The sequence below is a fragment of the Drosophila innubila genome, assembly GCF_004354385.1.
Source record: "Drosophila innubila isolate TH190305 chromosome 3L unlocalized genomic scaffold, UK_Dinn_1.0 0_D_3L, whole genome shotgun sequence".
In the NCBI taxonomy this organism is placed as follows: Eukaryota; Metazoa; Arthropoda; class Insecta; order Diptera; family Drosophilidae; genus Drosophila; species Drosophila innubila.
This window is the reverse complement of record NW_022995376.1, coordinates 8,105,243-8,132,432: the sequence shown is the minus strand read 5'-3', so window position 1 is coordinate 8,132,432 and position 27,190 is coordinate 8,105,243. Positions and strand designations below refer to the sequence as shown.

General features: G+C 39.3%; 8 protein-coding genes across 8 annotated transcripts in view; 1 reads left to right on the top strand and 7 right to left on the bottom strand.

Moving 5' to 3' along the window:
- Nucleotides 1-6,082, top strand: part of LOC117787834 (ecdysone-induced protein 78C) — a 40,100-nt gene extending 34,018 nt beyond the window's left edge. Inside the window, 3 exon segments of the mRNA XM_034626453.1 lie at nt 3,536-4,131; nt 4,548-4,823; nt 4,900-6,082. Of these exon segments, the coding sequence (XP_034482344.1) occupies nt 3,536-4,131; nt 4,548-4,823; nt 4,900-5,277 (1,250 nt within the window). The 3' untranslated portion in view covers nt 5,278-6,082.
- Nucleotides 6,083-7,758: 1,676 nt separating this feature from the next.
- LOC117788375 (inositol monophosphatase 1) lies at nt 7,759-9,087 on the bottom strand. Its single transcript, XM_034627130.1, has 4 exons — nt 8,928-9,087; nt 8,733-8,866; nt 8,312-8,680; nt 7,759-8,249 (listed from the first exon to the last, which is right to left on the bottom strand). Exons 1-4 carry the CDS (start codon nt 8,994-8,996, stop codon nt 7,985-7,987), a joined length of 837 nt encoding a protein of 278 aa, XP_034483021.1. The 5' UTR covers nt 8,997-9,087; the 3' UTR covers nt 7,759-7,984.
- A 411-nt stretch (nt 9,088-9,498) lies between these two features.
- Nucleotides 9,499-11,529, bottom strand: LOC117789122 (inositol monophosphatase 2). The gene is made up of 3 exons (XM_034628170.1): nt 10,516-11,529; nt 10,095-10,466; nt 9,499-9,970 (listed from the first exon to the last, which is right to left on the bottom strand). The coding sequence occupies exons 1-3, from the start codon at nt 11,445-11,447 to the stop codon at nt 9,574-9,576; spliced, it is 1,701 nt and encodes a 566-aa protein (XP_034484061.1). The 5' UTR covers nt 11,448-11,529; the 3' UTR covers nt 9,499-9,573.
- Nucleotides 11,510-12,571, bottom strand: LOC117789125 (inositol monophosphatase 2-like). The gene is made up of 3 exons (XM_034628173.1): nt 12,495-12,571; nt 11,930-12,435; nt 11,510-11,877 (listed from the first exon to the last, which is right to left on the bottom strand). Exons 1-3 carry the CDS (start codon nt 12,522-12,524, stop codon nt 11,598-11,600), a joined length of 816 nt encoding a protein of 271 aa, XP_034484064.1. The 5' UTR covers nt 12,525-12,571; the 3' UTR covers nt 11,510-11,597.
- A 57-nt stretch (nt 12,572-12,628) lies between these two features.
- On the bottom strand, nt 12,629-14,526 carry LOC117789123. Its single transcript, XM_034628171.1, has 3 exons — nt 14,095-14,526; nt 13,681-14,040; nt 12,629-13,536 (listed from the first exon to the last, which is right to left on the bottom strand). The coding sequence occupies exons 1-3, from the start codon at nt 14,442-14,444 to the stop codon at nt 12,711-12,713; spliced, it is 1,536 nt and encodes a 511-aa protein (XP_034484062.1). The 5' UTR covers nt 14,445-14,526; the 3' UTR covers nt 12,629-12,710.
- Nucleotides 14,440-15,546, bottom strand: LOC117789124 (inositol monophosphatase 1-like). The gene is made up of 3 exons (XM_034628172.1): nt 15,421-15,546; nt 14,865-15,370; nt 14,440-14,816 (listed from the first exon to the last, which is right to left on the bottom strand). Exons 1-3 carry the CDS (start codon nt 15,529-15,531, stop codon nt 14,534-14,536), a joined length of 900 nt encoding a protein of 299 aa, XP_034484063.1. The 5' UTR covers nt 15,532-15,546; the 3' UTR covers nt 14,440-14,533.
- Nucleotides 15,547-15,605: 59 nt separating this feature from the next.
- Nucleotides 15,606-25,543, bottom strand: LOC117789121 (acetyl-coenzyme A synthetase). The gene is made up of 6 exons (XM_034628168.1): nt 24,932-25,543; nt 19,407-20,145; nt 19,167-19,321; nt 17,706-17,874; nt 17,449-17,638; nt 15,606-17,386 (listed from the first exon to the last, which is right to left on the bottom strand). Exons 1-6 carry the CDS (start codon nt 25,240-25,242, stop codon nt 16,938-16,940), a joined length of 2,013 nt encoding a protein of 670 aa, XP_034484059.1. The 5' UTR covers nt 25,243-25,543; the 3' UTR covers nt 15,606-16,937.
- A 505-nt stretch (nt 25,544-26,048) lies between these two features.
- Nucleotides 26,049-27,008, bottom strand: LOC117789126 (glycine cleavage system H protein, mitochondrial). The gene is made up of 3 exons (XM_034628174.1): nt 26,740-27,008; nt 26,369-26,647; nt 26,049-26,307 (listed from the first exon to the last, which is right to left on the bottom strand). Exons 1-3 carry the CDS (start codon nt 26,855-26,857, stop codon nt 26,207-26,209), a joined length of 498 nt encoding a protein of 165 aa, XP_034484065.1. The 5' UTR covers nt 26,858-27,008; the 3' UTR covers nt 26,049-26,206.
- Nucleotides 27,009-27,190: the final 182 nt, after the last annotated feature.

Below are 27,190 nucleotides of genomic sequence, written 5' to 3'. Positions count from 1 at the left end.
AAAATATTAATTTTATTTGATAGTTTTGGGGAAAAATAGCTAAAATATCAATAACATCAATATCACCGACTGACTTTAATTGAGTAGTATTTCCACTTCAAATAAATCGTCTTTCCTATTCATTTTATGTGTGTTTCCACCAATAATTAATCTTTTACTGCAAAGTTTGCATTTGGATGTAGTCCCATTAGTTAAATCAAAATTGATTTTAGTTTTTGAAGTTGTTACAAAATCTGTGACATAGCCAATACTCCCCTTAGTTGGCTTTAGCAAACGACACACTAAAAGTTGGGACCGCATAGTTTGTTTATTCTTTTTGGCAGCCGGCAGCGGCAGCGGCAGCAACAAAAACAAACTTTCACCCAAGTAAGCCGCAGCGTTTTGCACAATTTCGTAACTGGGTAAACACGACGGCCAATACACTCACAGACACACACACACACACATGTGTGTATGCAAATGTGGAGTGCATAAAGTGCAGCCCCGGCGACAGCGACAACAACAACAATAATTACAACAACAACAGCAACAACAACAGCGGCAGCGACAGGTGAATGAACGACCTCAAACGAGGTCAGCAGCAACTATGGGCCAAATTATGCCGGTGCTAGTGGGGAACGGAGAAGGGGAAGGGGGGCAAGGGGGAGGGGAAGGGAGCGGAACCGGGGCCAGGCCCATTCATGCGCACAATAAAACCAAAAAAAAAAAATAAAAAAGACTACAACTACAAAAAAAAAATCAACTACATTTTAAAATGTGTGTGTAAGAGTGTGTGTGTATGATTATGTACATATATGCTTTGATTGCTGTTGTCGTTGCTGTTGTTGTTGGCTGGTAGTTGATGTCTGCCTGGTTGGCAGTTGGCTTAAGCCTCGCATGCTAATGGCCAACAACGCAACGGCAACGGCAACGGCTACGGTCAAAAGTGGGCAACATTTGGGCCACTTTACGGGCTGCCGCTTCACATTTCAGTGACCCAAATCCTTGGCTCTGGCACTCAACGAGCAGTTGCTATAGATGGATGGATGGATGGATGGATGGATGAATGGATGCAGCATCCAAAACAAGTTTATATTCCCCCCATCATCATCATCTCTCTACCTCTCTCGCTCTGTTGGGTCATTGGGCCGCTGAGCATTGAAGCCGTTTGGCTGCACTAAATCACTTAAGATGCTTTTAGCAGGAAAAGAAGTTTAGGCTTAGTCTTATTTATGTGACTGCTGCCTGCTCTGACCTGGACTGTGTATAATGGATGATGTTGACCTGCACTCTTCTCGAGTGCCTCAGCCAAAATGGAAATGCTTGTGGGTGGCAGTTGGCAGTTGGCAGGTGGCATGTGGCAGGTAGCAGCTGACAGTCTAAAATGTGGAGCAAAGCAACTAAGCTGGCACGATTGAATAGCTAATGTTGCAGATTATGGGCAATAAAAGGAGTACATATACCCACATACATACAGAAGTTAGTGGCCCCCAATGTACTGTGACTTTTATGACAAATGTTTGTTTAAGTAGTGCCATCAAATGCCATCTAAAATGGCGTCTTACACAGCTTAAATATTTCAGAAAATGTTTTGCCAACTGGGACACACTTTTTGTAAAGGTTTCTTCTTATTTATTTATTTATTTAACGTCAGCTAACAGCAGTTGCCCAAAAGTAATTTAAAATAAAATTGGAAAATTGAGAAAAATCATTGAAATTAATAATTTAAAAAATTTATACAAATTTAAAACAGAAAGCAAAAAAATATATTAAATATTTAAAGGTCTAGAGGTATTTAGCATTGATTTTTCCCTATTTTGATAAGAGCGTTTTTATTTAGTAGATTCAACTATCAAATAATTGCATCAGCTTATTGATTTATTTGATTTAAAGTTGTAGCACTTGTGAACTCGCATAAATTCTGGTCAATGATCTGATCCACTTCTTGACAGCTTCAAATGGCAGTGGAAGTGCTTGTCCATACCCTTGGGCCGAAACAGGCAAACAAAGTGGTGTAAAAAAATCTGCACAAAAGCCGAAAGGCAACAAGCGATAAATAAACAAATCGTGCAGCTGCCATCATCGCAATGAGCTGCTAATTGAAGCCACCTTAAAATAAACAGAGCAAAGCGCCCGCCACAAACAATTAACAGAGTTGAAGGTGGCAAGCTGACGACAATGACAACAATAACAACAATATGCAACTATTGTGTGTGGACGTGTGTGTGCGTGTCTGTAGTTATTATGTCATAATTAATTTACGAGCTGTGACAATTAACGAGATGAGCAACTGATGCAAAGCGTGACTGCAACTTCGACAAGGCCTGTGCCTGTGCCTCATATCAAAGTGGTCAACAGATGTGGGTCAATGTGTGTTGACCAACTTAACGAAACGATCATTTTTCACACACACACACACACACTGTCAACTTCCCACGCAGCCGTCGAGTTTTCCGGGCACCCGCTGCGTATGCGCAATTTCTTTCGCTTGTCTAAAGCTTGAGCAACTTTTTAGACAAACCATTGACCACTTTGCACAACATCCAACAGCCGCACGCTTTTGTGATTAGTGCAACTATATACGAATGTATCTTTTGGATTGTCTGTTGTTGTTGTTGTTGCTGCTGAAACTGATGCCGCCGCTGGCTTTAGCTCTTGCTGTGACTGTGACTGTGGCGAATACCACAACAATGCAAAGCAAAAGGCAAAAAGAAAACGCACACACAACACACTTACGAGTGTTTATTCGTATGGCAGCAACAACAAAATCAGTTGCCGACAGTTTTTTTTTTTTATATATATAATATATATTGAGCACAGTGGGTCAATGTCCCACTGATAAAGTGAGCGTAGACGCCATCGCCAGTGTTGCTGCCACCAGTTGAAAACCAGCAACAACTGGAGCAACAGCAACAGCAACAGCAACAGCAGCTGTGTCGACGCTGTCTGTTTGCCAGCCAAAAGGCAAATGCGATTTTAATTAATAAAATATGCTGTGTATTTGGTTGCACAAAAGAAATTTCACGTTTACATTTTTGCAATTTGTTTCGTTTTGCTTTGCTGAAAAACTAAACAGACAAGCTAATGAACATTTCAAAACCCGCAAAAAAAAAATGCCAAAAAACATACAAAAAAAACCATATAGTGAAACCTTTATGCCGTTTGCTGGGCATTAAATTTAAATTGCTTTTAGAAACTAATAAATTGCTTAATTTTTGTACACATCTCTAATGGAAACTTTTAATGTTAATGACGAAGAAATACAATTTTAAAAACATGTTGCCAAGTCCAAAAAAAAGACAATTTAAATGTGCTTTAATTATTAATCGAGCAGATTTATAAACTATGCGGTGTAATCTTTAAATAAATATTTAAATGTTGCACTTGAAAGTATGCTATACTTTTTAAATTTTTAGCACAATTTGTATATTTTGTGTAGCATACTTTTGAGATGACAGCATAGCTGACAAGAGTTGCATACTTTGCAGCTGAACTGACAAATGATTTTATTTTAAAACCAAACTGACAGCTACATCGCTCTATCTCTTTCTTGCAGCTGTGCGTTATGGTCGCGTACCGAAGCGTTCACGTGAGCTGAACCGTGCCGCAGCAGCCGCTGCATCAGCCGCAGCAACTAGCACGCCCCTCAATGTGGATGATACCAGTGCCAATAATTTGCATACAAATCTAATACAACAACAACAACAACAGCAGCAGCAGCAACAACAGCAACAGCCGCATGCGAGCAGCGTGCGTGTGAATACACCGAATACACCACAAACGCCACAAATGTGTTCGATTGCCTCATCGCCATCGGAGCTGGGCGGTTGCAATAGTGCCAACAACAACAACAACAACAATAATAACAACAACAACAGCGGTAACAACAACAGCAATGCCACAGCTGTAGTTGTGGGCAACCATCATCAGCAATTGGTCGTCGGCATGGGCAGCAGCAGCGACATGGCCATGACCCAGGTGGCCATGTGCCATCCCCACGATCATCATGATGCCCTCGCCGGCACGGCCAACGAACTGACTGTCTACGATGTGATCATGTGCGTCTCACAGGCGCATCGCCTAAATTGCTCCTACACCGAGGAGTTGACACGCGAACTGATGCGACGTCCAGTAACTGTACCACAAAATGGCGTAAGTAACACAAAATGGCGTCATTATAACATTGTTGACAGAATTTTAAATGATGCAAATAGCTAAATCGTTCAAAAAAGTTAGCTAAAAATAGCTAAAACTTGAATTTAAAAAATGTTAACAAAAAAAAAATACTATTTAAAATAAACTGTATGATATCTATAAAATTACAAGAATTTTAGAAGTATGTAAATTATGATAGCTTAAATATTCACGTACAAATTACTATTGATATATTTTCTACAAAGAAGATATTGATTTTTAAGTATATTAAAGTCATTTAGCAATATTTCTAGAATTTCTTTAAATTTTCTGGCTATTACAATAATAAAATTTGTACGTAAAGCTACTTAAAGCTTAAGCTTCAACCCTGCTATTACATTAGCTTTAACCAATCATCTCTTATCGATCGACAGATTGTCAACACTGTGGCAGAGAGCCTGGAGTTTCAGAAGATCTGGCTGTGGCAACAGTTCTCGGCCCGCGTTACGCCCGGCGTGCAGCGTATTGTGGAGTTTGCGAAACGCGTACCTGGCTTCTGTGATTTCACGCAGGACGACCAACTGATACTCATCAAACTGGGCTTCTTTGAGGTGTGGCTGACGCATGTGGCGCGTCTGATCAATGATACGACGCTGACGCTGGACGATGGCGCTTATCTGACACGCCAGCAGCTTGAGATACTCTACGATGTGAGTATCAAAATATCTAAATTAAATTATACAACTACAACTGCAGCATTTACTTATCCTTATTTCCTTATTCTAGTCGGACTTTGTGAATGCCCTGCTGAATTTTGCCAACACGTTGAATGCGTATGGATTGAGCGACACGGAGATTGGCCTCTTCTCCGCCATGGTGCTGCTGGCCTCGGATCGGGCGGGTCTCAGTGAGCCCAAGGTGATTGCCCGTGCCCGTGAGCTTGTGGCGGAGGCGTTGCGTGTTCAGATACTACGATCCCGTGCCGGATCGACGCAGGCGTTGCAGTTGATGCCGGCGCTGGAGGCTAAGATACCAGAGCTGCGCTCCTTGGGAGCCAAGCACTTCTCACATCTAGACTGGCTGCGAATGAACTGGACCAAGCTGCGTCTGCCGCCGCTCTTTGCCGAGATCTTCGACATACCCAAGGCGGATGACGAGCTGTAGAACACAACAATAAGATTCTACCAGCGGTATTGTTTAAGTAATTAGCATTAAACCAAGTGTTGGCACCATCATCAGCAGCAGCATCAACTACTCAACAAGTTAAAAGGCAAACATTTATCCATTTTACAAGATACACAGATACATACAAATAGTTAACTAAAAGTAAAACTATAACTAAAACATAAACTACAACTAAAACTACAACTAAAAGTAAAAGCATTAAATATTTAGCAATGTTAAAGGCGTTCGCAAACATTTTTAAGCCACATTCACACACTCAAACACACACATACATACACACACACACATGCATACAACTACAATTATAGACTTTGAGAAATGTTTTTGTTAATTTTGAATCATTCGAAGGAAAAAAAAGATGAAACACCAGCTAAAGCTAAAGCACAAGCCGAACATATCCCATGCGCAACATAAGATTTATTTATTTCATTGTCAAACTCATCAAACTACTCCCTAGTAAACAAATCTCTACTATTACCTGCCCGTTCCCAATTCCCTTTTCACACTCAATTCCCTATCATTTATTGGCCAGCTTTGTCGGTCAATTTTTCAAAAAAAAACTCGACTGAAGTGCGAGCGTTCAAGTTCGAAAAATACTGGTTTTTTTTTTGTTAAGAATACTTATTGTATAATTAAAGAACTACTTATAACTATATCAAATATATATATATATACATATGTAAAAGTAGAGTTATTCTAGCGTAGTTCAAGCAAAAAGACCCAATTTTCTTTGCTCGTTTATTGTATCTGCGTGTAAATAAATTTAAATTAATTTTTTAACGTTTAACATTGCTACGGCTTGATTATTATTTCTTTAAGTTGCGCTATAATCGTGCTCTTTCCAAAACGCCAACAATGAATATTTGTATAATGATATGGATATATTCGTTTACTATATTAATTCATTATGTGTGTCCTTAATTTTGGAAAGTGTAACTCAAGGACGGCCCTCTGACGTCACTTCCATTCGAAACGTGTTCATATTCGTTTAAATATCGCATAATTTTAAGTGCTTAATTTGTATAACTTGGAACAATCAAATAGTTTGATGAATTTTTGAATAGATTGGTGCTAAATTTTTGTGTATTACATGTTAAATCAACAACAAGAACAACAACAAATCATAATACATACATATAAATCTAGATATTTCGATATCTTCAAAAACTTTAAAGCTCTTCATTAATTGTTGAATTTATATAGAACATTTTGTAAATTTTATTAGTGTGAAAAACAAAATATTATTAACAAATATATATAAATAACATTTACTTATATAGAGGGAGCTGCGCTCAATGCCTAATTTAAATAGAGTTTGACGTAGCGACCGTTTTATGCTCCATGTGTACCTTTCGCTTATTGATCTAGAATTTGTATCTACAACTATATATATAGTATATATAAAATTGCAATATTCGTAGTAAACACTCAACTAAATGTTCTAGCTTCAAATTGAGATATTTGCTTATCCAAAAACCTATTCAGAATCATTTTCTCGAATACCCTGACGAAGTAAAGGAAGATGAATTGAAATTGTAAACCAGTGCGCATAATGGAACCTTGTGAATGTAGCGTTAATATTTTATATTTTTTATTTAATTACATTATTAAATTATACACACAAAATATTGAGAATACATAGATACAATTTTTTACCTACTGTAACTTTGATTACATTTTTCAATGATGTGTCAAATTTTAAATGGTATTTATGGTTAGTACATACACGTACATACAATACATAGAAACAAACAAATAAGAAACATGCATTCATAAATAAATAATAAAATAATACTCTATGAAAAAAAGCATTAATAAACAAATAATAAAGTGTTAAAGAACAAACGTCGACTTCCTATGATAACAAATCTCTCGCTCGTTGCTAGTTAGTTAGTTTAAGTGTCACTATTCAGACTACTCCAAAAGCAAGATCAGTGCAAATAAAAGAAGCCAGCAACAAATGCATTAACAAATTCGTATGTGCTCGCTTTAGCTATAAACTAAACAAGGGCACAACTATACAAATTGTAATGCTTATATGATTATGCCTCCAGATAATACAGATAACAAAACAGAATCAGCCAATTAGTATCCGGTTCAGACAAGTTCTTGCACAATCATTTGTTATGATCAGACAATGCGAATATGTTTACTATATAGCTATTGGTATTTCCCTTATGAAAAACAGCAGGTTTTCTGTCTTCATCCAAACAAAGCAACATTGCTTTACTATCAGCTAAACAATATATACAAAAAATACAAAAATCAACAATATGCATTACAGTAAGCTACAAAAGTAGATAAGAATAAACATTTGCAAAAATAAACTTACAAATAAATGCAAACCGAAACGAAATAAATCTAATGAAATTGCAAACCAAGCGCCGCTGATTGTAATTAAATTACAGAAAAAGTACTTGAAAGCAAACAAACAAACGTCTTTGAATAAACTGATAAAACTACTATGCTAGTGGTTATATAATTATATATACATAAATATGTATATGTATAATGTATATAACTCGAGTTTTATTTCGGATTAAAATGGAAATTCCTTTAAGGTACTTGGTTAACAATAATCAAATGCTTTTTGGCTAATCATCATCATCATCATCAGTAAGTAGTTTCTAGGAAACGTGATGTGCATCAAATGCATTTTTCCTCTGTATCATTCTCCCTCTTTGGTTTAATCGTCTCTTGGTTGTGGATAGTATTGCGTCAGCAACTTGGCTATATCCTGAGCCAGTTCGGGTGTGGCAGCAGCCAACACACGTCGTGACATGATGTCAAAGTCACCGCCAGCTGGATCAATGACAACTCCGCCCGCCTCCCGCACAATTAAGTCGCCAGCACAGACATCCCAGGCGTGAATGCCAAACTCATAGTTGGCATCGGCAGCTCCTAAGGCCACCATGGCCATGTTCAAGGCTGCTGAGCCCAGCACTCGCAGGCTTACCAAGGAAATTCAATCAGTAATCATAGAAAATTGGCAGTTAAAAGACAGCTCACTTACCCATGCACATTTTTGGCCATTTTGGCGAAATTCTCGTTAACAATTTGCATTTTCTGCTCATCACGTGTGGTACCAAATTCACTGGTTACCAACGCCTTGTTTAGCTGCTTCTGTCCACTAGCCTGGATGCGGCGTCCATTGTAGTAGGCACCTTGACCACGACGTGCTGTGAAGCGTTGCTCCAGCATGGGATTGTAAACAATGGCAATTTCCGTGACCTTGTTCACCTTGAGGCCCACTGAAATGCACGAGTGTGGAAATGCATGGACAAAGTTCATGGTGCCGTCCACTGGATCGATAATCCAGGTTGGGGCATCTGTTAGCTTATTGACACCTGCGCCAGTGCTGCTCTCCTCCTCCCCTATGAACCTGTCTTAAGAGCATTAGTATCAAAATCCCAATTGGATTCCAATTTGCCTACTTGTGATCTGGAAAATGCTGGCGAATGCCGTTCATAAGCAACTTCTCCACATCCTGGTCCGTTTGGGTGACCAAATCAATGTCACCCGACTTGCAAACAAAATCCTGCCTTGTCTCATTGTTGCGCGCAATCAGCTGTTTAAAAGACGCTTTTTAATTGTCTGTTAACCACACACAAACACACAATTAAACTCACCCTGCCTGCCTCTGTGGTCAGATTGTTGATTATTTCAAAGCACTTGCCGAGATCTACGCTGTCTGCCATTTCACGCCAGTTGGTGTTTTTCCACTAACAGTCAAAGCACAAATGCGTATTTATAATTAAATTAGTTGTGTTGTTTTCACAAAAAAACTAAACCGCAAATGTGGTTTCAGTGCTGCCAATTGGTTTTAAAACTAATGCCGCACCAAAAAAAGCGGAGTGGCAGGCTTAGTTTGTGGGTCAGATTGTGATCAATATTCAAAATGTTTCAAAATGTGCAACTTTTATAATCTTAAAGCTAGAGTTTAAAAGCTATTCATTGCCAACTGACCAACTCAATTGAACTAAATGGATGAACAGAGTGAACTTATTCAGAAAATTAAACTTGCTGTGATTCACTGCAATTAGAATATATCGTGATGAGGTTGTGGTGCGGCAAAGTAAATTAATCGATTAAATGCGTTATAAACAGTAGCTGTTACATTTCATTTTTAAATAAGATTAAAAATGAGTTGTTGGATTGCTTATTTGAGCTTATTTTTGATCATAAATAAAAAACAAGCTATTCTCGTACTAAAATTTTTATTGAAGCATTTTCAAATGAATAACAATTTCTGGCGTGCTACTGGCTTATGGACTATCAATTTAAATTTCTGTTTACTGAATGTCTTGAAGTTTCCGATGAACTAAGCGACAGAGTGGAGTCTGAAAATTCTGTCTGGGCATTGAAATCCTTTTTGGTAGGGTCTGGAATAGGTGCAATTGATCTTGGCTCATCATCTCTCGGCTTGGGATAGTTTTGTGTGAGCTCCGCGGATAGCTGAAAGGCCAGTGTTCGCGTAGCCGCAGCTAAAACACGTCGCGACATAATATCCACTTCACCTCCTGCGGGATCCATTACAGTGCCGCCCGCCTCAGTGACCAGTAAATTGCCAGCAGCCATATCCCAGACGTGCAGACCAAAGAAGTAAAATCCATCTGCTACGCCCGAGGCGACCATTGCCAGTCCCATGGCCGAGGAACCAATTGAACGTAAACTGCAAGTCGGAGATTATATTTGATAATTTTTTAATAAAAATTTAAGAAATATTTTCAAATTTTATAAAAAAAAATTAAAAACTTTATCTTGAATTTCATCATTTATCTAAAATATTAACTTACGCGTGAGTCTTCTTGATAAGACGATTGGCATTCTCCATGGCTGCAGTGGTCCGTGCATCATTCATGCCGGAGCTGTACTCCTGTAGGATCATTGCACTTTTGAGATCCTCCTGGCCGCTAGTAGTCATCGGTTCGTCATTTAACTTGGCACCCTGTCCCTTTCGCGCCGTGTATAATTCATTTAATGGAGGATTATACACTATGCCAAAAGCCGTATCCTTCTTTACCAAAAGCGCCACAGAGATGCAGTAATAGGGAAAATGATGAACGAAATTCATGGTGCCATCAATGGGATCAATAATCCAAGTGGGATCATCGATTAATTTTACCTGACCAGTTTCCGAGCTGGAAATTGCCTCCTCAGCAATAATCCTAAAAAGAGGGAAATTATTTAAGTCCGCGTAATAATAATTGGACTTACTTGTGAGTAGGATATTTAGCTGTTATTTCACTGACTAGCATTGCCTCCACCTCATTGTCGGTGCGTGTGTTCAGATCGTGCTCATGATCCTTCGTGGTATACGATAGTCTCTGCTTGGCTTTGTTGGAACTAAGTGCAAATGCACCCGCTCTCATGACCAACGCAACAGCAAAGGCAAAACAATCATCCAGGTTCAATTCCGTGGGAACAGGTGGTTTTGGCGGTGGTGCAGCGGCACTGCTCTCCTCCTCCTCCGAGTACATTTGACCGGCAGTGTTTGTTGTCTTGCTCGCATACTCCTTTGATGGATCGAAGCTTACATCCGTATTGGTGAACTTATTGACACGGTTTGACTTTTTTTGTTTGTCCTGTGTGGTGTGACCGTCGACTGGTGCCGGTGGTGGTATTGCTGGTGTTCGTGGTTGTACTGGTGTTCCAGTCGAGTCGGACGGTGTCTCGTAGGGTGTTCTAGATGTCGGTGGTGGTGGCGGTGGAGGAGGCGGCGGAGTTGGTCCAGTGGAGACGCGCTTTAACGATGATCGCAGCTTGGCAGCAGTGGTGGGTTGTCCCTCCGGTGGATTCTCATTGCTGACGGGAATTGGAGTAATTTCCGTCTGTCTCTTGGGCTGTCGTATTTGATTAACTCGTGGATCTTCCGTATTGGCCTTATGATCCTCCAAGCCATAACGAGTCGCCGCATTGGATGCTCTGTCTTCGGAAACCTTCTCCGTTCCAGGTGGCGATTTTGCTTGTGGCGATTTCGGTTGTTGATTTGCTTGAGTTTTGCTGGCATGATGCGAATCGGCGCGTCGCAATTCGTTGACCCGTGGATCCTGCTGAGTTGCCTCGTGATCCTCTAAGCCGTATTCAGTGGCCGCGTTCTCCAACGCGTTTTGATTTGGTTCTTCCTTCTTCTTCTGCTCCTCAGCCATTGTGGTGAATTGGGAAAGATGGGAATATGGCTGAAGCAAGTGCCGCCAAAGAAATGCCCAAATTTAATTTCTGTACGAGTTTTTCAATTTTATTTTCTAACAACAAGTTAACATTGTGACTTTTAATACAAAGTCATATAACTGTCGATTCTATTTGGAAGGTTCGTCATCTCTGGGATGATAGATTTGCATGTCGCCCAGCAGCTCCACCATTTGACAGCCTAATTGGGGCGTGGCAGCGGCCAAAACACGCCTGCCCATCAGATCGAATTCTCCACCAGCTGGATCCATGACAACTCCGCCTGCTTCCCGCACCAAGAGTACACCCGCTGCAGTGTCCCAGGAATGGGGATAAAACTCGTAATACCCATCGGCAGCGCCCATGGCCACCAGACACAGATCCATGGCAGCTGATCCCGTGGTTTGCAGCCTGTGACATTTACATTAACAGAATCTGGAGAGGATTATGCTGACCTATTTACGTGTGTGCTTTTTGCAGCATCTTTTGAGCATTTCCCATTTGTATGGCCATGAGTTTTGGCTCGAAATTTGCGGAATTCAGTTCATTCATGATCAAGGCTCGTTCCAGTTTAGTTTGTCCACTTACACGTATTGGAGACTCATTTAAATAGGCGCCACAATTGCGACGTGCTGTGAATTTCATCTCCAACAAGGGATTATGACAAATTGCCAACTCCGGCTTTTTATTTAACCAGAAACCCACCGATATGCAGGTGTAGGGAAAGCCGTGTATAAAGTTCGTAGTGCCATCGATTGGATCAATAATCCAGGTCGGCTGATCGGTCAGTTTTCGACCCGAAGATGTACCGCTAGTGCCCTCTTCCCCAATGTAAATATAGTTGGGAAAGTGTGCCTTTAAGCCCTCAATCAACAACCTTTCAATTTCGCGATCTGTTTCTGTTACCAAATCCAAATAATTATCTTTGGTCTCAAAGACTCGCATCTTCTTAGTGGCTGCATTCATATGCTGGCAAACATAAGGATCTCTCTCATTTCGTAGCAGGCAGCTTTTAATCGAATGCTTACCTTGGCAGCTTTGTCAACCAGACGACACATTTGCACAGCGCATTTATCGATATCGATTTTACAGCCTACCGTTGACTTTTTTCTGCTTGTTATCGGTCTGATTGGCAGAAACCGTTGCCATACAAATCGATACATATTTTAAAAGCTATAGTTTATTCGTGAAATTTGCTAAAATTTACATATTTCAATAATATTCACAAACATATACAACGCCTTCTAGAACAGAGAACCTTGGCCCGGAAAATTTGGATCTGAGGGATACTTACTAACCGAATTTTTTCTAGTTTTCTCAATTTTTTTGGGATATCCCGAAAATTTCATAGAGGGTGGTAAGGTGGGATCAATCCGCGAAGATGAGTCGTTGGGTGCAACTAAAACTTTTTTAGTAGGTTTAATTAACTCGTCCTTTGAACTACTTTGCCTTGATGGGTTCTTGGATTTCTTGGGCATGTCAGCTCCGATTTTTTGAAGGGTTCGGTCTTCTCGTTGTGTATCCGTAACTGTCTCTTTAGAAGATATACTAGTTCTATTGTATAAATGGCTGGGTTGTGATGATAAATCCTCCGCCAGCTTCTGTGTATATGCGCATAATACCCTGCGCACCATTGTATTATCATTAGAAGATCCGTCTTCTTCCTCGCTACATTTGTCAATCTTAGACGTTTTATTTGCCGAATTGGACGGATCTTTGTCAATTGTCAATCTGATTTTTGAATCGGACTCGTCTTTTTGGGGCTTATCTGAGACTTTGTTAGTCCTAGCAGAGGACTCCGATATATTTTTCGTCTTTTTATTATTGATATTCGAGGGAAGAAGCGCTGATAGTTCCTCTGCCAACTCCCGCGTGGAGGCGCATAAAACTCTACGGGACATTATATCAAATGGCTGCAACGAGGGATCCAAGACCACGCCTCCCGCCTCCTTAACCAACAGTGTGGCCGCGGACATATCCCAGGAAGTGCAGTTGAAGTCCAAGTAGGCATCTGCAAATCCCTGGGCCACCATGCACATATTCAACGCAGTGCAACCGAGGCTTCGAAGTCTGATTGATTGATTGATTGATTGATTGATTGATTGATTGATTGATTGATTGATTGATTGATTGATTGATTGATTGATTGATTGATTGATTGATTGATTGATTAGTTATGAGATCCGGCAGCTAACATAGCAAGCACAAACTTACCCATGTGCATTATTTGTGATATTCCTAATATATCTGAGCTGGTCAGCGCTGAAACTCTCATTTGTGCCCAACTCATGCATGATCAGGGCATCGGATAATTCAGTATGTTTACTGACTCGCAGGGGATTCACATTCATGTAGGATCCAAAGCCAGTTCGGGCAGTATAACATTGATCCAGAAGCGGATTCCAAATGATGCCAAACCTTGGCTGCTTGGACACCCAGAAGGCCAAGTTGATGACGGCATATGGAAAGCCATGCATAAAATTAATAGTCCCGTGTATAGGATCTATAAACCAGGTGGGATCATCCGTTAAGCTAGTTTCTGTTCGTTTTCGGTGCTTATTTCTGGTAATAAATCTATGCAAGGACTGTGAATAAGTTCTTCATGCATTTGATTAATGTGAAACCTACTTATGCTTGGGATAGTGCTCCGAGATGTCGATCACCAGCATATCCTCTATCCGAGTGTTCCATCTGGTGTACAGGTCAAAATCGTGAGCCGGCAACTTCTTCTTGTCAAGAGCCTGCATTAACTCTTTTGTCGCCCGTTGCACAGATTTATAGCCCACCTCGAAGCATTTGTCCATGTCAATGATGCCATCGTCGCATGGTTTCTTCTTCTTCTTCTGGAGTCTCTTGCCAGAATTGCCTGTGTTCTTGGCAGCAGCAGCAGCCGGAGAGGCAGCCGGAGAGGCAGCCGGAGAGCCTGTGCCCTTGCCACAACCAAAGCCAAACAAGAAACCCTTGATGAGGTTCTGCATTAATTTGTTGTGTATTTAATACTTGAAAATTTATAAATATTTAATCAATAGAAATACGTAAACGATGTAACAAAGCTTGCTTTAAAATGTCAACTTTTAGCCGGCTTTGTTGACTTTGTGTCTCCAGGAAACATTTGAATCAATATGGGTAAAAATTGCTCGGCCAATTCGGGTGTTGATGCTGCCAGTAAACGTTGCGATTGAATATCAAACTCTCCGCCGCAGGGATCGATAACGACACCTCCTGCCTCCTGGACCATCAAGACACCTGCTGCCCAATCCCAAACTTGTGGCCCAAACTGAACATAGGCATCACAAGCTCCAATGGCCACATGGGCCAGATTAAGAGCCGCCGAGCCAAGGGAGCGAATACTAAGAAGATAACTTAAATTCAGAACAACAACCTCGATCTCCACTTACCCATGAACTAAGGGCAGCAATTTGATTTTATTTTCCATAGACACATTCACGTTGTCTTTCTGCCGACGACGCAGTGACCATTCCAGATAGATGAGCGACTGCCTCAGATCCCGCTGATTACTCACTCGCCTCGGTTGACCATTGAAGTAAACCCCTTTGCCCCTTTGGGCTACATAGTTGTGTCTGAGCATAGGATTACTGATCCAGGCGAGTTCTGCCTTCTTCTCTACATATAATGCAATCGAAGTACAGAAATGGGGAAAACCATGAACAAAATTCATAGTGCCATCTATGGGATCTATTATCCAGGTGGGTGCAGCGGTAATCTCCTTGCTTTTAGACACACCTTCGGTGCCCTCCTCCGCAATAATTATATGATCTGGAAATTGTTTTCTAATGCCATTAACAAGCAGCCGTTCCACAGCCTTGTCCGTTTCAGTTACAAAGTCCCGTGAGTTCAACTTGATTGTGTATTCCGGACTTTTAGTCAAGGACTTGAGCATTAGCTGTATGGATTCTTTTTAGAACTGGAAACTTAAACCTGCTGGCAGTTTACCTCATTTGCATTTTCGGTCAACTTTGAGAGAAGTTGACAGGCCTTCTCACGATCTACAGTTGAGATGTGTCTAATAAGACATTGCGGGACAGTTTTTAAAAGATTCTGCATTTTAAAAATTCATTTTGACTGAAAAAGAAACTAATAATGAGTTGAAATTTTCATTTTCAATTCAAACTTTATTAAATACACATATATACTCGTATATGATTCGATAAATATATCTCGTGTAATGTACATCTAATTATATTCAGGCTAAAACAATATACGTTTCATTTCTCTCGATTCTAACCAACTTGTTACAATCAGACAAAGGCGTTAATAGCGCCTTATCAAAAAGTTTAAGAAGCACTACGTTCCATTCAATCTTTCTTAAATATCTCTTACCCAACGTTGACAGATAACAACAACAATACTATGGTCGGTTTAACACAATGTTCAATTCAGGTTCCATCACTGAACATCGCGAAATCGGGCCTAACAATAATGATATGTATATAAGATTTGAGTTTTGCAGCAGTAACTTCAATGATATGTTTACGTTGCAGGAAGTCTTTTGACCATATAACACTCTTATTCAGTGTGTAGTTGATTAATTATATATGTATAATACCAATTTAGTATATAGGAATGTCGACAAGCATTATGCAACATTGATATGTATCGTTTTCAGAGCTTACAATCTAACAAATAAATAAACAAACCCATTTCAGATCGATTTAATTAGATTGATTAGAGATCGTAATTCGATTTGTATTATCATCCGGACTTACGTGTTCCAATTAAGTTGATGCACGGATTATAGAAAAAGAAAGCAACAGCACTACAGAGAAAAATATTTTGTAAAAATTGAAAAAAGAAAAGTGTGAAATGTATTGTGGTTGTTTGTGAAGATATATTACTGAAATTGTGTATATATTTTGTTTTGTTTTTTGTTTATATCAATTCTACTAAAAATACATACATAATCAATATAATTAAATTTGTATCACAACGAATTTAGCAACTTAAGCTAAGACTACAACAAAGAAACAAATGAGCTTGAAAAACTAGAAAACTGGAAAAATGTGCGTGCTCAGCAAATTGTTAACTACGAATACACTATAAAGAGACATTGCTATGTACTATATACGATACGGATACAGAACCAATCATTTCAAGAACTCATTCACACACATTGACAAAATATGTATATCAAATAAATGGGTGAATTTTCAAGTTAAACAAATCAATTGTTACTTACACACTTAACAACTAAATAGAATGTGACTGTAAGCCCGGATGGGGGGCCAACAAAGTTACGAATTAAATATATATTAGCTATATATAGATGTTTAAGGGAGAAGGAGATTTACAAGATTCACACGTAAATTGTATACGGTTGATTACGCTGGTCAATAGACAGCCTAAAATATGGTACCGCACATAATTATGGCTAAGTAGAGGATTGCAGCAGAGGGGAGAAGGAGAACTCTTGAAGCTAAAAGCGAATCCAAGATTATCCAAAGGGTAACTGTCTACTTGGCCTCGACGGGTCGATTAGCGAACAATTCTTCCACAATGTGTTCATCGGCCAGTGTTGAAGTGTCGCCCACATTTCGATCGTTAACCGCGATCTTGCGCAGAACACGCCTCATTATCTTGCCGGATCGCGTCTTCGGCAATCCGGGTGCATTCTGTATAACATCTGGCATGGCAAATGGTCCAATACGTTCACGCACCATCTTCTTAAGATCCGCGATCAGTTTTTGGTCGAAAGCTTCGTTCTCATTGGGCGTTATGAAGCAATATAGACACTCTCCTTTGACTGGATGAGGACGTGAGACAACAGCCGATTCGGCGACACGTGGATGCTCCGTGAGCACAGATTCTACCTCAGCAGTTGACATTAGATGACCCGACACATTCAACATATCATCCACACGGCCAGTGATCCACAAATAACCATCAGCATCACGACGAGCACCTGTAGACCAAAGGGAAACATGTATCAACAAGAGTTTTTCACATGACTCAAGTTAAACTCACCATCTCCAGTGCAATAGAATCCGGGGAACTTGGAGAAGTAGGTGTCCTCGAAGCGTTCATGATTGTTAAACAAGGTGCGCATCATACCAGGCCAGGGCTGCGAAAATACCAAGTATCCCTCGCCTTCGCCCTTGATCTCAATCCCGCACTCATCCAGCAGCAAAGGTTTGACTCCAAAGAAGGGAAACGACTGCAAGTTAAGCACATAAATCTAAGTAAACCGATAATATTTTATTTTTGCTTTTAGTGCTACTTACAGCAGAGCCTGGTTTCATGGGCGTGGCGCCGGGTAGGGGCGTAATGACATGACCACCAGTTTCCGTTTGCCAGAATGTGTCCACAATGGAGCACTGTTCCTTGCCAATTAAGCGATAGTACCACAGCCAAGCCTCCGGATTGATTGGCTCACCAACGCTGCCCAGAACCCTAAAAATATATTTAATTATATTATTAGAATGATTGATATTCAAAAGTGGGATTATAAAAGATTGGCTAAAGTAGAAAAAGCTAATTTTTTAACAACAACTTTCCACTCGATCTAGATTTCGATTTTCAATGCTAAGGGTCCCCCCTTTGATATTTTGAAAATTCAAAATTTTAAAGCTCTAGTTTTCACTTTTAATCAACTCCTTATATCGTTATTAGTATAAAACAACACTTTAAACTTGATTCTGAGACGTTTCATTTTTTTGTAAAAAATCATGTGAAATCTGACAAAAATTTTGACTTGTAAAGTTGTTAAATCCAAAGTCTGCCCAACTTCAAACTTCCATAACTTTGTCAAAACTAAACCGATTTTCAAGTGGAATGCCATTTTGATCATGATTTCGCATTTTAATTCATTCTGCATTCAAACTTAATTAATTTTGTAAAAAAAAATATTTTCCTCTAGATCATCAGCTCGATGCTAAGGGTCCCCCCTTTGATATTTTGAAAATTCAAAATTTTAAAACTCAAGTTTTCACTTTTAATCAACTCCTTATATCGTTATTAGTATAAAACAACACTTTTAACTTGATTCTGAGACGTTTCATTTTTTTGTAAAAAATCATGTGAAATCTGACAAAAATTTTGACTTGTAAAGTTGTTAAATCCAAAGTCTGCCCAACTTCAAACTTCCATAACTTTGTCAAAACTAAACCGATTTTCAAGTGGAATGCCATTTTGATCATGATTTCGCATTTTAATTCATTCTGCATTCAAACTTAATTAATTTTGTAAAAAAAAAATATTTTCCTCTAGATCATCAGCTCGATGCTAAGGGTCCCCCCTTTGATATTTTGAAAATTCAAAATATTAAAACTCAAGTTTTCACTTTTAATCAACTCCTTATATCGTTATTAGTATAAAACAACACTTTAAACTTGATTTTGAGACGTTTCATTTTTCTGTAAAAAATCATGTGAAATCTGACAAAAATTTTGACTTGTAAAGTTGTTAGATCCAAAGTCTGCCCAACTTCAATCTTCCATAACTTTGTCAAAACTGTATCGATTTTCAAGCAGAATGCCATTTTGATCATGGTTTCGCCTCTAAATTCATTCTGCATTCAAACCAAATTAGATTCGTTTCAAAAATGTTTTTCTACTACATCTGGATTTTGACTTTCAATGCTTTCCCCTTTAGAATTTTGAAAATTGTAAATATTAAGTTTTCACTTTTAATCGACAACTGCTTAGCCAATAACTAATTAGCCAACCCTCGTCAGCTGAACCTACTTGAGACCGCTGAGATTGTGCTTGAGCACTGGAGCCTCGCCAAACTTCATGAGTGCCCTTATAGCCGTAGGCGCTGTGTAGAACTGTGTGACCTTGTACTTGTCAATGACGCTCCAGTAGCGATCGTTGCCGGGAAAGAAGGGGGTTCCCTCGAACTGCAAGCACAATGAATGCAATTAGACATGGCACATGGTTAAATGGTTAAACGATTACATGGTTACAAGTGTTTGAATTACTTACAATAACTGAAGTGGCGCCATTGGCCAGTGGTCCGTATACCACATAGGTGTGTCCAGTAATCCAGCCCACATCAGCGGTGCACCAGTAAATGTCACCGGGCTTGTAATCAAATACAATCTTAAATGTGGTTGCTGCATAGAGCAGGTAACCAGCTGTGGTGTGGAGCACACCCTTTGGTTTTCCAGTGGATCCACTCGTGTAGAGCATAAACAATGGATCCTCGGCGTCCATCCATTCGGGATAGCAGGCAGGCTCCTTGTCCTCCATCTCCTCGTGCCACCAGTAATCGCGATCGTCGGTCCAGGGTATGTCCTGCTCCACATGATTCTCCTGGCAGGGTGTTACTCGCTTCAAATGCGACACCACAATGCACTTCTCCACCGAATGACCCATCTCCTCGACCTTCTCCAGGGCCGTATCGCACAGGGCCTTCAAGTAAAGCGGCTTCTCGCCACGCCAAGCTCCGTCGGCTGTAATTAACATCTTGGCCTTGCAATCGAACATGCGTTCAGCCAACGAATCGGGCGAGAATCCAGCGAATACAATGGAGTGCACTGCTCCAATGCGGGCACAGGCCAACATGGCAATGGGCAGCTCCAGGATCATGGGCATATAAATGGAGACACGATCGCCCTTCTTTATGCCATGATCCTTCAGCACGTTGGCAAAGCGACAGACTTCCTCCAACAGTTTCCGGTAGGTGAGACCACGCGAATAATCATCGGGGTGGTTGCCCTCCCTGAAAAACACAATAAATAAGGAAATATATTAAAATCCATTATGAATCCGCTGGCAATGTGCCCAATATAAAACATACAAATATATAAATTACATCTATGTGGACAGACGCCCATTTTCCGCCTCAATTGGATCACTTACGGTCAATTCGAGACTTCCTAATTTTCGCCAGCGACTTAATTTGAATTTGCAACATAATTTGATAATTAGATATGCTGACTTGCCACATGGCCCTGAGTCTTAGCATTTGCAAATTGTTCTTACTTTTTTATTCTCAACTTGGCAACCAAAAAAGGCCTTAATCAAATACATTTAATTAATTGTTTCCCAAATTGTATTTAATAATATTGATAACAAGATTACACTTAATCTATAGATAATCACAAAATAAACATTGTTATCACAATAAACAATCTGTGTGCATTAAAAAAGGCGTACAATTATAATTATTGTTTAAGTACTGAACAATTTTCGAGTAAAAGTCCCAGTCTAATTAACTAATTTGTTGGTTCGTTTAATTCTAACGATAACTGTAACTCACAGTCAGTGCTTTTGTATAATTGAAATACATAAACTGCCCGTACAATATGTAAAATATCGAATGGAAATCGTGACTACACGTAGAACGGATATCGATGAATTATTGAAGGACAATCCCCAGTAGAGAAAGCTACCAACAGTTCTTGGTCTAGGTCACTAGATGACTAGACGTGCTATAAAAACCCAAGCAATACTTTCGAAACGCACTACAAATGAGTCAAATACAATAAAAATAGCTATAAATCATTGGCAAAATATTAATATGAATGGCTAGTTGGGTTTGTCATATAAGCCGATAAGATTTAGCCAGCCATAAGCACTCTGGTTTATTCCAGGGGCCACAATGAAAATTAGGAAGTGTATAATAAAAAAAACAGTTCAAAAGCGTGACGTATTTTCAGTTATTTTTGGACTCATTTTACCATCGCGACGTGGCGAGTACGAAGTACATTATTTTTCGGCTCTTTATATTGTGATTAGTGTCCCAAATGTGCGTTGTTGTTTTCAAACGAAATGCTAGTCACCTTTCACGAAATTCATGTATTATTAATTAGTAAGATGTTATAAATAAATTGATGAAATTAAGGTAATTCAATAAGAGCAATAATATACTGCACAGTAACAGTCACTGTTAAAACTAACAGCGCTGTTAATCCCACACTCGCACTATTCAAGGCCAAGGCAATAACAACAAAGAGTGGTCAGACATTACTCTCTTTTATTCTCTGCCTCTCTCTCGTGCGTACAGTTAGAGAATGACTGGTCGTTATTACTATTACCGATTTATGCTTATCAAACTGTTGCGGGCATTCACAACAAATGACTAACTATGAGCTTTAGCCGGCGGATTTCTCGATGGCGCGACAAAATTCCCATGTAGACGCCGGTGAAGTGTTTTTAAATTTGGTTCAAGCACTTGTCGATCATCTAATCTTTATTTCAGAAAAAAAGAATACTAGACATGAAATTTTCCATGCTGCCTGGAAACTAATAAATGTGAACACCTCATGATCTTCATCGCCGATGGCAGCAGACAGACGCGTGGCCGCGCTTATCAATAATCAACAATCAAAAATATCTCAAAATTAGCTTCGACTTCTATTTAAGACATCATGTGAGGCAGAGCAACCAGCAACAGCCAAGAAAAACAACAACAACATTAAAACTTATCTAAACACAAGCAGCTGTTGATTCGCGTGTTCAAATGCCGACAACAACAAAATTAATAATAAATCGCATCGAATGTTTTCATTTGTTGTTGGTTTTTATAGGCAGTGTTTTAACTTTAGCTATTTAGTAGCGAGAAACTAGCTATAAAACCTATAACTTTAAACCTAATTAATTTAAAAAATGATTTCTTTTCCAGTTAGCCTCATTATTACAAAATGCAAACTTAAGAAACTCAATATACATATATTCTGTCGATAATATAATAAAAAAATTTTCAAATGTAGCTCCTTAAGGTGTATAGAACATAAAATGTATTTATCCTGCTTTCTTCAATAAATCAATTAAAAAAATTGGAATAGTTTTTAAGCCTACTTGAGGCACATTTCGGATCAAATTACATTTTTTATCTCTTAGAATTTCAAGTTAATTTTGGACCAACGCTTTTAGAAAGCGCCGTTGTGTCTGGCGCTGAATCCACAGTTTGAGAGCAACATCGTATGATGTTTGGCTAGACAAACAGCAGACCCTAATTTATACACAACATTTGGCCAAATATTTCACAAATTTGCATTTCGTGTAAAGCGTTTCTTTTTAAATCATAGAAGACAAAAATATAAGTTAAAGATAAAGTTAAATGATAATGCTACAGTGAGGTCAGTGCTATTATAGCCCAGTCTACAATTACAAAAGCGTTTAGTTCCGCACAGAGTTGCAGAAATGATAACAAAATCAGGCAATGTCGTAGAAAGACAAAGCAAATAAACATATTTATGAAGATTGCCCAGTTAGGGTTGTTGTTCTTTGCCATGCTCCCGAACTAAAGGTGTGTCAGCATTAACATTATTTTTCGTTTCTTTTACACGCACACAGACAAACACATGCACACACAGTTTTTAGCCGGTTGGGTCGCATGTCTGCGTGAGTGACTGAAAATGCTCTCTAATTGGTTGTGAGTAATCAGACGATATGATCGCGTGATTTTGCTGGCCATGCAATACAGCCAAAACTGTAAGCCAAGTAGTTTGGCAGCAACTGCGGAAGCTGAGTTGGTCTCTTGATTGAAAAGCTTGTCATACAACAATGTTATCCACTTGAAGCTCGCATTGTGCTTTGTGCACTTTATGTTATTTACCCCGCTGACACACATTAAAGCGCGAAATATTTAACGTTATTTGGTGAGTTTGCACAAATCGAAATTAATTTGAATAAATAATTTGTGTGCTGGGTTTAATACGTCTGTCTGCTTACATAATCGATTTGTGCTGCACGAGTGTAAGCATTTTGTATAAAGAAGTGTACAGGTGTCCGATTGTACAGTTAGTCAAGTAATACTTTAAACAATTAAAAAAAAAAATTTTTTAATTAAATAAACTAAAAATGTCATTCATTGGACTTAACTACTTTTAAAAAAATAAAATATAGAGAGTCTAAATAAAAATATAGTAAATTTTTTAACAAAGAAACTATACTTTGTTAAAAAATTTACTTGTCTAACTGTATACATATTAAGACATTGGTTTTTATTGTCCAGTAAAAGAATGAAATAAAGATTTTGGACTTTTTGAGTTGCTTTGCTTTGTTTTGCTTTGCTCCACTTTATTGTTGGGAATGGTGTATTATCTGTGGTGTTAATTAGTCCCCATTATGTGCAAATTGCTGGGCTCTGCGGTTTATCTTATCTATATGTTTGGGTCGTATTGCGTTTGGGATTTGAGCAAAATATTTTTAACAGCTGTTAGCATTGACAGTATCAAGAATTTCAGACTTGAGTGCTTGAGCTTGACCTTGTAATATGCCTTTCATTTAACATACCTGACTTTTCTATTGCTGTTCTATTCTATTTCCAATCTCCCATTCTGTTTCCATTATTTCCATGTCTTTTTCGCACGCGTCTATTGTTGAACTGCACTGATAACCCCCATAGATTACCATATTTGACATTTGTTTAACTTTTTTGTGTGACGAACGGACAAACAGACGGACGGACGAACGGAAATTGACAGCGATTTGAACTTTGCAGGTCAACAAAAAAATATATATAAGAGAAGACAAACGTTCGTTAAACTATAAATATTTAATACATATTTTAAATAATTTTTAAGGCGCATTTAACAACAATAATTCTGAAGTGCACTTCAATGAAGCACCTGTCTAATGAAAGCGTAAACATGTAATATAAAAACAACAAAAATTCATAAATTCTGATTGCGGAACACAATCTGGGCAAACTTTTTATTATATATACAGCTAGTCAAGTTAGAGTTTTAACAAGATAAAAAATTCACTTACTTTATTCTAAAAAAAAGAAAATATTTCAACTTATTTTTTGTTTTATTGTATTTAAAAAAAATAATGACAAATACTTTTGTTTATATTACTTAAAAACAATTACTTGACCAACTGTATAAATATATACTGTTTTTTAATAGCACACCTTAGAGCGGGAGCATCGTTAAAATGTAAACAAATAACCAAATTACAGATGCAATATGAATGTGCACTCAAAGAACTTTGAGCGCACTACACATACATACATACATACTGTTGCACATATATACCACATTTAAACATACATATATACATTAAATAGCTACTTTGACCTGGTCAGGGCCTACTGACATTGACCTCCCACAACATTCAGTGCTGCTGAAACCGTAAACACAATTAATTCAAAGTCAGCTGTCAGCTTTTGTATTTGATATGCAAGCTCTTAAGACGAAGCAGAAGCTCTGTCCTTGAAAGAGAGCGAACGAGAGAGAGAGAGAGAGAGCGGACAAGAGAGAGAGAGACAGAGCGCGCGACCTAAGGCAAGTAACGGTGCCACCCCATGCTCAAGTTAATGGCAAACATCTGTTTCTTTTTGTGCCTGCGCATTGAAAGCTGACCAGTGACAGGAGAGAAGGAGACGGAGGGAGGCGACAGGTCGCCAACGTCACGACCGCGTTTCGTAATCGCAACGTAAGAAATAAAATCAATACGTTAACATCCTTTGGACATGTGTGCGTGTTTAACTTTTGTTTTCCTGCGACCTACGACCTACCCAACAGGCTAAACATCAAATTGCATTGTGCACTTACCAATAGTACGCTATCTGATCGCCCAGTCCGTTGCGGACATTGCGATCCAACAGATTGTAGCAGATGTTGGTCGAGGCGCCTTCCATCCATTTTATCGAAATGGGTCCTTTGGAGATATCAAAATTGTACTGCAAGAATTTCGAGGGATCTGCAGGCGTTTCCCAATGAAATTGTTTCGCTACGCGCGACCAAAACTCGGCAGGATTGTCCAAGGACTCCTTGTAGAATTTCGTGTACTCCTCAAAGCTGGATATGTAGGCGTTACGGCTAATTGCCGGATTCGGATGGTATATTGATTTTTCCGTTGGCATTTTACGACTGGCTATCTGTGGTGGTTATTGATATTCTTTTGTTTTTTTCTTTCACTTTGCTTCTGAATTCCTAACAATTATCCTTTGTTCACTAAAGTCGCAATTTCCCCAAGTTTTTTATGTCAGTTTGTTTGGGTATTGAGCGTATGTGACTCTGTGTTTGTGTATATGTGTATTTGTGTGTTGAACAACGCTTTCGGTTTTGGTTTGTTCTAGTCTTCCGCAGCGGACGGTATCTGCAACCGCACGATTTGAGTTCTATTTGAGCACTGAACGAAGTGTTCGTGCGCTCTCAAGCTTTTGGCATACCACGAGCTTTTTGCAGAGCTTTTTCGACGCTGCGCCGCTGGGTCGCTGTTCGCGCGTTCAAGTTCAAAATTCTTGCGCTTATCAGCATCTATGATGGGCTGACACCGACAGACAGACCCATCAAAAATTCTTATCACTCTAATAGGCGTACGTTTCCACAGACTTAAGGGCGTGATGCCTCGATGATAATTCAGTGCGTTTAATGCACATTAATCAGGTGATATTTCGCAGACTCAGCAACTAATTTTTTTGTTACATAGTCAAGCCGAAGACACGCTGTATAGCGCTGATCTAACAGACAACGAAATTGAGTGAGTTTTGAGTGAGTTTAATGAGTGCGCTCACTTTATAATTAACACTCACATGCTAAGAGCGTCGCTCAGTCTCTCTCTTTGGCCAACGCTCTCTTTGAGTCTCTTTGATAAGAACGGCGTCTTATCTGTCTATTCGTGGGGGAGCAGTAAACAGTATCACCCGTAGGTCAAAGACAGCTGCGATTGTGATTTAAGTGTAATATTTGGCTTTTCAGTTTATTCTTAAAGCGTAACGAAATCCAAAAGCGACAACAACGTGTGCGTGTGTGTGAGTGGATGAGTCTGATAAGTGGATCGTGAGATAACAACAGGAGCAGCTAATGACAACCTTCCATAACTCGCTAATGATCAGCGCTGCTGCTTAGGAAAGATTTGTATTGCTCCTCAGTCATGAGTTTATTGAATTCGTCAGGGTTCTTGAGATCGACCTTGAACAGCCATCCTATAACAGAAAGAGATGATATTAGCAAATGTATATTGACAGGTCAACATTTTACCCTTACCCTTCTCGTAACAACTGGTGTTGACCAACGCTGGAGAATCTTCAACCTGTGAGTTCTTTTCCGTCACCTTTCCACTCACCGGTGAGTAAACCTCACTGGCTGCCTTGACGCTCTCCAGAGCACCACATTCGTCATCCTGCTTGAGTTCAGTTCCTGGTTCGGGCAGCTGAGCGAAAACAACGTCTCCCAGTGCTTCCTGTGCATAGCTGGAGATTCCCACGATGGCCTTATTGGCATCCAACAGTTCAACCCACTCGTGCTTGTCTGTGTAACGTCTTTCTGCAATAGAGTCCAAAATATTAGTGGAACCTGTTGCCCCAGTGGCCTTGTAACTGTATTTTCGCCAGTGGTTGCATAAATGTCTCACTTACCTTTGTCGAGCATGCAGCTCACGTGAAAATTACGCCACTGTGACACTGCAACGGGCTTGGCACGCAGCTGACGAGCCGCCTGCACACCGACACGTGCGAATTTTGTTATGAAAACCATTTTCCGTTGCAAATATGTGTTTTCCTGTAAATATTCTCAGTCGAAGAATTTCTACACCGACGTTATGTCCACGAGCACGTCTCAAATTGAAATGAGCCAAATAAGAGCAAGCATACGACGTTTTACACACGGCTTTAGTGTCTAAAATCGAAATCTGTTGTCAAATACGACCGGCTTATCAATATTATCAATGTTTTTATTGAACTTTTGTTTGACCTGCACTGAAAAGATTGCCACCCGGATCAAAGGCTGCCACCCTTTAAAATTTCCCAATCTGGTTTGATTTCCTGTACTTAAAAAACAATTTCGGATTTTTTGATTATTTTTTCCTAG